Consider the following 10,736-nt stretch of genomic DNA (forward strand, 5'->3'; position numbering starts at 1 on the left):
GATTGAAAAATAAATCTTGCTGTTCACATGCTGGTCTTAATTAATTTGGACTAAGTTGCTCTGACATATTACACTCATTTAGTTAATAATTCTCATTATGATTACATATTCRGGAAGAACAAAACTGCTTGTAGTGTGAACACAGAGACAGAGGTCATTTGGGACTGGTTTTTAGGATATGCACATTCCCGTGTATACTTAGGTAGTTCTTGAAGCAATAAACGTACCCCAGTAAGTCAGTTTTTCTTTTGTGATTTCTGAATAACTGAAAACCACACCTTACATTTCTAGTTGAGTATTACAAAATCCTATCGTGAAAGAATCCCAGAAAAYGCAGTCAGGTGGAGCTGCCTCTTTCCTAGTAAATATTAATGTAAACTTCTGTACTAATAACAGGAATAGGTTATCCTGTATATAATATATCTGTGCTGCTGTAGGCCACATAAATAGTAATTTCCATTTTTATTGCAGTTCCTGAAGCTCTTGAAATTTAATACCAACACAACCAATGTACTCAGTCTTCTCTTAAGATAAGATCCCCATCAGCTGCTTAAAAAACCCCAACAAATTGAATAAAGTACCTGGCTACAGTGCTTTTGTGTTAGTTTAATATTGACACCTGGATTTATACTAAGTACAGTTTCAATTTCTTGCCCAATAGAAAGTTCTAGGCCCATAGGCTAGGGGAGGTAGCCTTCAGTACCTCAGGGACCAATCCCTTTTGCAAGGTCCAGAGAAAACAGTCTGAGGAGTGGCATCAGTGCATGGTAATTTTTATTTGTGGGGAGGAAGGTTTTCTGTGCTTACTGCCAGGTGTACACAACCTTTCAGGTTCCAGCTTTCTTCAGACTGCAGCTGGGAGAGCTGCAGACTGAAAAATTGCAAAATCTGAGAGAGAAGATGCTGGACTAGTTTCAGCAAAGCCAAATAGCYTTTCCTTCTCTTTCAGCAGGTTGTACCCCTCACATTTGACTATAAGAAGGGGTGCAATGGAGGCAGAAGCAGCAGGAAATGTTCCTGCTGTGTTTCCATGCAGTATCAAAGCAAACCCCCTAATGGGCTTAGGGTGGGCAGGGAAAGGCATTTTTGCCTTAAGCACATCAGCCAGGGTCTGCAGCCTCTCCTCACACACCTGATGCTGGAGACTCATTCTAGGAAAACAAGCAGGATCCGTTGGCTGAGTTCAGTATAGACCCACCAAACACCAGCAAGCACAAACAAAGCCATCTGGTAGCCCTGCAGCTGGGTACACACCTCACCCCTCCTACCCTTCCTCCAAACAGGAACTCCCTGAGCCTCCTTGGTATTTGGGGATTGGCTCCCAGTCTTGTCCAGTGGGACCAGTCAGAAAGCATGGGACAGGCAGGGGCCCAGAGCAGACCTGAATGAGGCTCATAAGGGGCCGTGACTCTGCTGTTCCTTTCACCAGGAAGGAACATGGAGCAGAACCTGCTTATGCTCYGCTCAAACTTCCTTCCCCACAGCATTCAAAAATCCCACAGGCACCACCCTTTCAGGAGCTGCTTCCCTCAGCCCTGCTTGCTGTCCTTGCTCTACCCTTTCCTGGCAGTACCACAGGGGAAACTGGAAACAAGTTGAGCGGAAACTCCCCCTTGCCCTCACAGGAAGACAYTTCTACTTTTTGGCAGTTTTGAAACATTTATGAAACACTGTAATTTTTCTCCAGATCTCACAGTTCCCAAGACAATACTTTCGCACAGTACTGAGATACTCTATCAGTGCTGACACAACGTCATCTTGTACCCTTCAAAGGAATTTGAGGAAGACCAAGAAATTTCTTTGAGAAAGTGAAAGAAGACATATCCAAGGGATAGAAATTGCTTTTATTAAAAATATTCTAAAATGTTATTTATAAAATGCATTTCATCATCTGCACTGGGAAAAAATTTAGGAACACACAATTGTTGAGGCCTCTTGATGCTTTCAGAATTTCAACTCACCAAACAAGCCTTAGCTAGAGAAGTTTGTTAAACACCTACCACCACAGGCAACCATAAGGATTATAGAAAGATTTCAGTCTTCAAATATCAACTTTTTTACAGAGAGACTTCTGGTAAGCAGCCCATGTGCATACCCAGAAACATCCACTTAGTACAGTGGACTTGTCTTYAAAATTCAATTGTTTGTGTCAAAATACACTATTAAAAATACAAAATAAATAATTCAGAAAATTTAATAAATAAGGACGCATTGTGATATCCAATGTACGCAGTAACTTCTCTACTAAAAAGTCCAACCTGTATAGAAATCTGTATAAATACCCTTTTGTGAATTTTTCTTTTTTACAAGTAAACCTGCTCTTCCAATTCCCAGATTAACACTGAAGGAGATTTAACTCCTCCAGGGTAAAGGAGGATGTGAAAGAAAAAAGTACATTTATTTGCCTTGAGAGTTTTAATAGCTCCTACCTAACTTATCCCAGAACTGCAAAAGCTTTTAATTGTTTAACTTCATTGTGATGTGTTTCTATTTCTATACAGGTCTGCTTGTTTTAYACAGTGCATTAAAGACATGAAGACCAAAGTCCTACTGTAACTCCAGTGGATTTTGAGATGAATATACCGCAAGGCAGAAGGAAAGGCCACAATGACTCTAAAGACATTGGTACAGATGTTAAATACATTTCTGTCTGCAAAGCAAAGGCCCCCAACAGCAACTGAGGACTGTACAGCATGCTGGCATTCATCCATGGTGTCACTGAAGAGGCACTTCTTTCACTGCAGGAGTTTGAGTTACTGCAAGTYCCATACAGACTTAGTTGGGGTCACTTTCAAACAGGCACAAAGGAAAAAAAGAATCCTCAAATAAAAAAAATCACTTTGGTTTTCAACTCAGGGAACTTTAACAGATGTTAGCAGTACTTTGGGAATCCTCTGTCAAGTTAAACAACGCTGATGGAATGGCTGTGTGCAACTATGATTCAATTTAAGAGGTTTTTAATTGGATTACTTCGAAGATGCATTTAGACAATAGCTATGCCAACAGCTGAATCAGCACAACTGATTTATGGCAGTGCCATAAATCAGGCCTACTGCCAGAAGAGTAGTAAGCCTATTTTAATGYAGTCATAGGTTAAAACAATAAATCTAAGCCTCACACTTTATCTTAGCAAGGTTAATACAAAATTATTCTGGAGAAGACAAGAAAATCCTTAAAACCACCTGTTACTAGAGCTTACCTGATGAAGACTTAGCTGATGGATGTTGAAACCAGTCTTAGCTGAATGACATGATTTTTTGTAATTAATTATTAATTATTGCTTAATTCCTCCAAAGAGAGAGGGTCACCAGTTTGGGGTTTTTTTCAGATCAGTAACTTTGTTCTCACACATTTTCAAGATATCTGGATAGTGACTATTGCCTAAAAGAGAGTCCTAAGAAGTGCCACCTCAAACCCCAGGTTAAACACACAGCTTCCTTCTTAACAGGACAGCTACAACCTCTGTTCAGTTAGAGTGGGGATATGACAAAACGTAAACCACAGATGAGCTAACAAGAACAAAGTAATTGGGTTAATTTTCATTTACTAAGACTACAAGAACTACATTTCATCCAGGCCATCCCTTCTGTCCCACACTTTCTCCCCRCGGACAGTATGGCTTAGGGTACTTCAGGGAGAAGATGTCATACACTTGTAAATGCACAACGATGAAATTCGTGTTGGTCAAATTCAAGGGAAGACAGGCAGGTGTGGCTTCAAGATCCATCAAACCACCGCAGTTTTAAAATAAGGCAGGGGCAGGTATGAATATTTGGCAATACACCCTCATTCTCCGTGTAGAACATCAGTACCTGTGTTTAACCACCACAGCCAGGTCAGGAATGAAGTCCTTGGGAGACCAAGTAAYTGCACTGGCAAGAACTATGTTTTCARTMAGGGTTCCTAAACATGGGACAATTTGCCACAGAGCCTCAGCAATACCATTATGCTGTTATGAACAGCAGAAGAATCAAGTGAATGCCTCARTCTCATTTAAGCTGCAAGATGCCTTTTGGGAAGGTGCTTAAATGGCTCAATCTAATAAATAAGTGTAAGGTGAACACTGCCAGTGCTCTGTGCGTTAATGCTGCTTCACAGTCCTGCAAAGTTAATACATTGGTCCCGGAATACCACAGTACTGCATCATCTCAAACCTTTGGTCACACTCCCTTTATATTTTAAACACACACCACTCCAAGATTTGCTAATAAAATTTAGCAAGAAAAGGTGGGTGTGTCATCACTGGCATTTTCATCCAATGTCCCATCTCCAAGTAAACACAGCACRCTTCAGAACTCATTTGTACCTTTAAAGTAACATCAAGCTTTAGCACAGCTAGGTGTCCAGTAACACCTAACTGGAACAGGTGAAAATTGAATAGAATATGTCTAAGAATAGGTTCCTTTGCCAGTCAGGTAAGTATGAATCCTTTTGGAGAGCTGGAATGCAAATGGGAAGGGTTTCTTTTCAGTTAAAATTAGTCTTCCGTAAATGCTTGTTAGGAATTTCTATAGCACTGACTTGGAGAGGCCAGGAGCCAGCAAGAATTCCTGCCTGGATGGCTACACCTGTCACAACTGCCAGGTCAGGATCTACAGAGGTGTTGGGCTCCTTTCCAAAGAAGTCCCGAATAACTTCACGGATTTTGGGAATCCGTGTGGAGCCTCCGACTAACACRATTTCATCCACTTCTGCTTTATCCAGGTGGCCTTCCTGCAAAACCTGTTCAATGGGCACAAGAATCTTCTCAAAAAGGTCCTCATTTAACGTCTCAAACAGCTTCCGAGAGATTTCTGTTTCAAACGCAACTTCGACAAAATTATYCTCCACTTTTGAAGTGTCTCCAAGATTTTTCAGGTCTTCTGTGTTTTGTGAGGCCTTGCCTTTGAGTGAACTGTTTGTTTTTACGTGGCTTTTTTCAAGTTCTTTTGTGAGGTTGTTTGCTGGAAGAGTCAACAGCACCCTCAGTGTAGCTGCCTCCTGGACAGTCAGGTTTAATTTAACTGCTTCCACAGCCTGCCTGAGGCGGTGAATCTCCTCTTTTTGTGTYGGCAGAGAACCATATGTTTGACGGAGCTGATCATATAAATACACCATCAACCTCTGGTTGAAATCCTGTCCTCCAAGTTTATTGTTACCTGAAAGATCAGAATAGAAGGCATCAGACACAGTATCTCCAAAGCCTCAGAAAGCAGCATGCTGCTTTTCTTTCACTGGGACATGGTGCCCAAGAACCAGAACAATCACAGAAGGACAAGTACATGAGCTCACAGAGCTGCAAAAATAGACAAAATTGTCCACTGAGCACATGATGGATAATAATTCCCACTCTTCTGTTTTGACTGGAAACAGTAACTCACTTAGTGGACCTCAGTCTAAATCAGAGTAAAGCTGCTGAATCTTTCTTGCTGTTCCACTCTAAGTGGACTCAGCAGCAGCAGCAGCAGSAGCAGCTTGGATCAGARCTTGCTCACTGAAGGCAATACAGGCAGTTGACACTGCACCTCAGATCTGTGTGCATCCAGGTCAGCTGAAACACGGCTGTGTCTTCACAAGAGTCTGACTGAACACTGCTGCCAGAACTCTGCGATCATTCATACACCAATCACAAAACTTCTGGGTTAACAGCATTCCCAAACCCTGCTCAACTGAACTAGCACCAAACACAAGGCAAGGGTGCACCAAAGCACTGGTCAATGATTTGCCAAGTATTCCCACATTGGACAGAGGTGACAGATTTTTAACAACTCCGGCCCCACAAAGATCCAGTGAAAGTAACTCTAATGCAAACCACTACCTTYATTAGTGGGCACAAAAGTTAACAGTCGTGGATAAAATGAAACCCCTCTGGGCCWACCAAAACCTGTGACTCTGTGTTCTTAATTACTGAAACCAGACATAAACCTAATTTTGCACGAAAAGCAGCTGAGAATGCATTGGAAGAACACTCTGTGACATGGCTGGTATATTTTAAAAGCCCCTCCAATGGCAACTTCAAGTGCACCTTGCCTCCCACTGCTTGAGAAACAAAAGCATTTTTCTCACCTGCCATGGCTCGTGTGATGAACATCCCTCCCATCTTGTTCAACAGAGACACATCCAAAGTTCCTCCACCCAAATCCACCACCAGAACATTAAAGACATCAGCTTTGTGGAGTCCATAGGCCATAGCAGCAGCTGTGGGCTCATTGATTACTCGCAAAACACGGAGTCCTACAAAGAGCAGAGACAACAGGCAACACTCAGGTACACTTCAGGAAACTCACTTCTCACATCATAATGWCATTTGCCMTTACTTGTTGGRGTTATTTTTAACCAYGCTCACCTTAAGTAAAGTGTSAGATCTAAAGGAAGTACTTTTCTATGCAGTAATATCCAATGAACTCTTTTCCTTATTTAATCCTAAAATAACACTGCTTCAGCATCAGGGCAAAATCACAAACCACGATTTGCCAAAACACATTTCTTCTAGAGAAACCTTGCTAAGGAGATTTATTTCATACATTCTGTTTAAATTATTGTCCAAGGGTGATCTATATATTTGGAGATTATCAAAAAGACTTCTCTCTGAAGTAAAACCTCTTCAAACCACCTGTCTGCATTAATAAGCTGCACGTGTYGGTACTCAGAAGTTTTCAGCTGTTCCTGACAATAAATCCATTTTAAGCTACTCTGTCACAGATTCACTGTTTCTCTATCCTCCACAAAAACCATAYTGTCAGTGAAATAGACCTGAAGGTCCCCAGGAAAAACTCTGGAACAGAGAGACATCACCTGCAAGGTTAGCTGCCTTAATGGTAGAATTCCGCTGTCTTTCATCAAACTCTGCTGGCACGGAGATGACTGCCTTGGAAATGGGTGTGCCAAGGTTGGCTTCTGCCATTTTCTTCAGTTTCAGCAGCAGCTTAGAGCCAATGCCCTCTGGAGTGATGTGAAAGGTTTCATTAGTTGTCACAGAAAATTCAGCTAATCCATTGTTGTTGACAATCTAGAAGGATAAAGCGACACAACCCCCAAGTGAGAAATCTTTTTCCTGTGCTCCCCCACCCTGCTCCCACCAAATGTTTTATCTRCATACAGTCTCTTTTTTCTCTTTTTTCTGGAAAAGTTTAAATATGCTTTTACCATTTCTGGATCACTTTTATTCCTGGGTTAGGAGTATTATGCAAAACATGCCCCTTAAGGGGTCCAAGTACATCCAAACAACACCCACTGAGCACCAGTAAAACACATTAAAAAATTAAGACCTAGAAACTGAGCAATCAACTTCCAACACTACATTCAAAGACAAAAAAGATGCTTTTTTAATCATTAGGTTACTTTTCAGGAAAGGAAACAAACAGCTTGGTACTGGAACAGCTTCTCTTAATATCAAAAAACTAACAAGACTTCAAAGACTACTTGCCGTATCTGGAATTTCTTCTTTTTTTCAGCCAATTCTGCACCATGCTCATATAATGCAGATTAGTTTTTTTTAAGGCAATTTTCAAGTTCTGCTGCTGGTCAACTAAGTAGTAAAGCACTGAAGGAAAARGCACACTGGGACAGAGAAGATGTGGCTTTTAAGCATTTTTGAGTTTGGGGTTTTTTGGAGGGAGGCTTGTTGATTTTTGTTTGTGTTTTTATTTTACACTTTCAGAGAGAAGTGCAGTTTCAACAAAGCACAGTTAGCATTTCAAGTTGAAATYTGTACTTTCAGAGAAGGGACTGGAAGGTTACTCAGAAACACATTTCTCAGTAAGAAAGAACAGGGCTCTCTGGAATATCATTATCAGCTCTCATGCAGAGGTACACAACTTCCACAACCATTTCCTTCCCCTCTTTGGGAACCTCTTAGGGTTTTCAGATTGAGTCAAATGACTCAAGGTCTGACAAGCTGATCACCCACACAAATTTCAAGTGTCACAGATTCGGGTTGGAAGGGACCTTTAAGGTCATGTGGATCCAACTCCCCTGGCCATGGGCAGGGACACCTTGCACTAGACCAGGCTGCTCAGAGCCCCATCCAACCTGGCCTTGAGCACTGCCAGGGATGGGGCAKCCACAGCTTCTCTCGGAAACCTGTGCCAGTGCCTCACTGCCCTCACAGTAAAGAACTTTTTTGCTAATATCTGACCTAAACCTACTCTCTATCAGTTTAAAGCCATTCTCCCTTGTCCTGTCACCATGTGCTCTTGTAAAATGTCTCTCTCCATCTTTCCTGTGGGCTCCCTTCAGGCACTGGAAGGCCATAATCAGGTCACCCCAGAGCTTTCTCCGTTCCAGGCTGAACAATCCCAGCTGTCCCAGCCTTTCCTCCCAGCAGAGCTGCTCCATCCCTCTGATSCCCTGGGTGCCTCCTCTGGGCTGGCTGCAGCAGCTCCATGTCCYTGCTGTGCTGGGAGCCCAGGGCTGGATGCAGCACTGCAGGTGGGGTCTGAGCAGAGCGGGGCAGAGGGGCAGAATCCCCTCCCTGCCCTGCTGCCCACGGGGCTGTGGCTGAGCCCAGCACACGGGGGGCTCTGGGCTCCCAGCGCACACGGCCGGGCCATGTCCAGCCTCTCACCCACAGCACCCYCAGGGCTACTCTGGATCTGTTCRTGYCCAGCCTGGATTGTGTCCTCCATCCTCACAGCTTGGAGGGAACTGCAAGTGGTGGCTGCTTACCTTAAAGGGATACCTGCTGCTTTCRCTTTCCAGTTCTTCTGCAGTGAAGATTTTCCCGATGAATCTCTTGGCATCATATATGGTGTTCTGAGGATTGGCATCAGCCAGTTCCAGGCCCTCATAGCCCACGTGCACCCCTGTGTGTGTGAAGGAGACGACGCTGGGGATGCTGCTGTGCCCGTTCTCATCTGCAATGACCTTCACATCCCCGGTTCCAGGCAGGAAGACGCCCACAGAGCAGTAGGTGGTGCCGAGGTCGATCCCAATGACTCTGGGGGTGGGCATGGGCAGATACTGCTGGGCCAGGTAGCTGGCTAGGAGCAGGGCCAGCACAGCAGAGCCTGAAACACAGAATTGGGAACAGCAGGGTTCCAGGATCTACTCTGCAAACCTACGAGTCAAYGCAAATGACACGGTGTGACACACTGCACCTCCTGCAGTTTTATTTCACACTCCAGAACCTGTTTAGCTACCTAATTAGCTTTTAATTTCTTTCTCAACAGAGAATGCCTACAAGTCAAGAATCTTAGGCATTAAATATTCAACTGATTAAGACAAAAAAGCCCAAGAGACGGCCAAGCCAAAAATATCACCACACTGTAATAATTCTATTTCTCCCTGCATGTTACTGCAATAACACAGCTAATTAGTACTTCTGGGGGAGTTGCCTAMAAATGACCCTAAAAGGACATTGAGTTAAAAGGACTGCACAAAATCACAGTAAGAAGTCAAACTCCCAATTCCAACACCTCCAGATTCACCAGAAGTCTAAAAATAGGGAGATACAAAACCATGCTAACTCATTCTGTTTCAGCCATAGCTCCCAAAAAAGTATCTTCTCACATCTCTGAATCTTTTCTATGCTGGGTAGACCAGTTTAAGTGCAGAACWGTTTGTTGTTTGGTTGACCTCTTTTTTTCCCAGCAGGGAAGAAAGGTGACAGTGGTCCTTCAAACAGATCAGTTAGAAAACCCTGGCATGCTCTGGCTGCAAATCTCCTCAGACGTTTCTGAGCAAAGTGCCACTGAGCACTTTGGCTTTCACACAATCCCAGAATGGGTCAGGTTGGATGGGATCGCAGAGGGTCACCTGGACCAATCCCTCTGCTCAAGAAGGGTCATCCCAGAGCACAGGACACAGGGCTGTGTCCAGATGGTTCTGGAATATTTCCAGTGAGGGAGACTCCACACCCTCTCCGGGCAACCTGTCCAATGCTCGGTCACTGCACAGGGAAGAAGCTCTTCCTCGTGCTGAGGTAGAATTTCCTGGGCATCAGTTTCTCTCATTGCCCCTTGTCCCACTGCTGGGCACCACTGAGCAGAGCCTGGTCCCTGCTCTGACCCCTCCCTGCAGACACTGACAGACAGGGATGAGGTCCCCCCTCAGCCTTTCCTTTTAAGAGGTCCAGTTCCCTAAACATCTTTGTTGCCCTCCGCTGGACCCGCTCCAGGAGCTCCATGTCTCCCCTGTACAGAGGAGCCCAGAACGGGACACAGCGGAATACACCGAGCATGCGAACCCCGTGCCACCCCGGAGGGCCAATCCGGGGAGATGCCGGGGGCAGAAACACGCGAGAGCAGAAGCAAACCCAGAGCCCATAGCCCAGCCCAGCCGCGCCCCTTCCTCACCCAGCACTGCCATCTGCCCCGCCATGTCTGCCCGTGGCTCTGGTGCTGACGGCTCTTTCCGGGCCGCGCGGGGCACGCCGGGAACGATAGTACACGTGCTCCACCCGCCCCGTTCATGTCAGCTGCTGCTGGGAGCAAGAAAACCACAACTCCCAGCACACACCGCGGCGCAGCCGGTTCCGGCGGGTACCAGCCAATGGGCGGGGAGGCGCGCTACCGTTAGTGAGGGAGGCGGGGCGTGCCGTCCCAGAGGCGCATGCGCACGCCCGGGSGGGGCGGTCGCGGTGGCTGCTGGGAGCGGTAGTTCCGGGTCCCGGTGCCATGGTGCCCCGCGGCCTCCCGCCGGCATGGGGCGGCAGAGACCGCGGCTGTGGCAATGCCGGAGCAGGACATCTTCCTGTATCCCCCTCTGATTSCAGCTGGTGGGCGGGTTCTCGGCTAGCAAGTGCTGCCGAGTTCCTT

At 45.2% G+C, this 10,736-nt stretch overlaps 1 protein-coding gene across 1 annotated transcript; it reads right to left on the reverse strand.

The window, feature by feature from the left end:
* Positions 1-1,661: 1,661 nt before the first annotated feature.
* Positions 1,662-10,329, reverse strand: HSPA13 (heat shock protein family A (Hsp70) member 13). Its single transcript, XM_057368594.1, has 5 exons — positions 10,275-10,329; positions 8,647-8,987; positions 6,775-6,988; positions 6,046-6,213; positions 1,662-5,138 (listed from the first exon to the last, which is right to left on the reverse strand). The coding sequence occupies exons 1-5, from the start codon at positions 10,297-10,299 to the stop codon at positions 4,468-4,470; spliced, it is 1,419 nt and encodes a 472-aa protein (XP_057224577.1). The 5' UTR covers positions 10,300-10,329; the 3' UTR covers positions 1,662-4,467.
* Between the last annotated feature and the right edge of the window lie 407 nt (positions 10,330-10,736).

Source organism: Malurus melanocephalus, unplaced genomic scaffold, assembly GCF_030028575.1.
Source record: "Malurus melanocephalus ecotype Western Australia unplaced genomic scaffold, MMel_1.1 scaffold_95, whole genome shotgun sequence".
Classification (NCBI taxonomy): Eukaryota; Metazoa; Chordata; class Aves; order Passeriformes; family Maluridae; genus Malurus; species Malurus melanocephalus.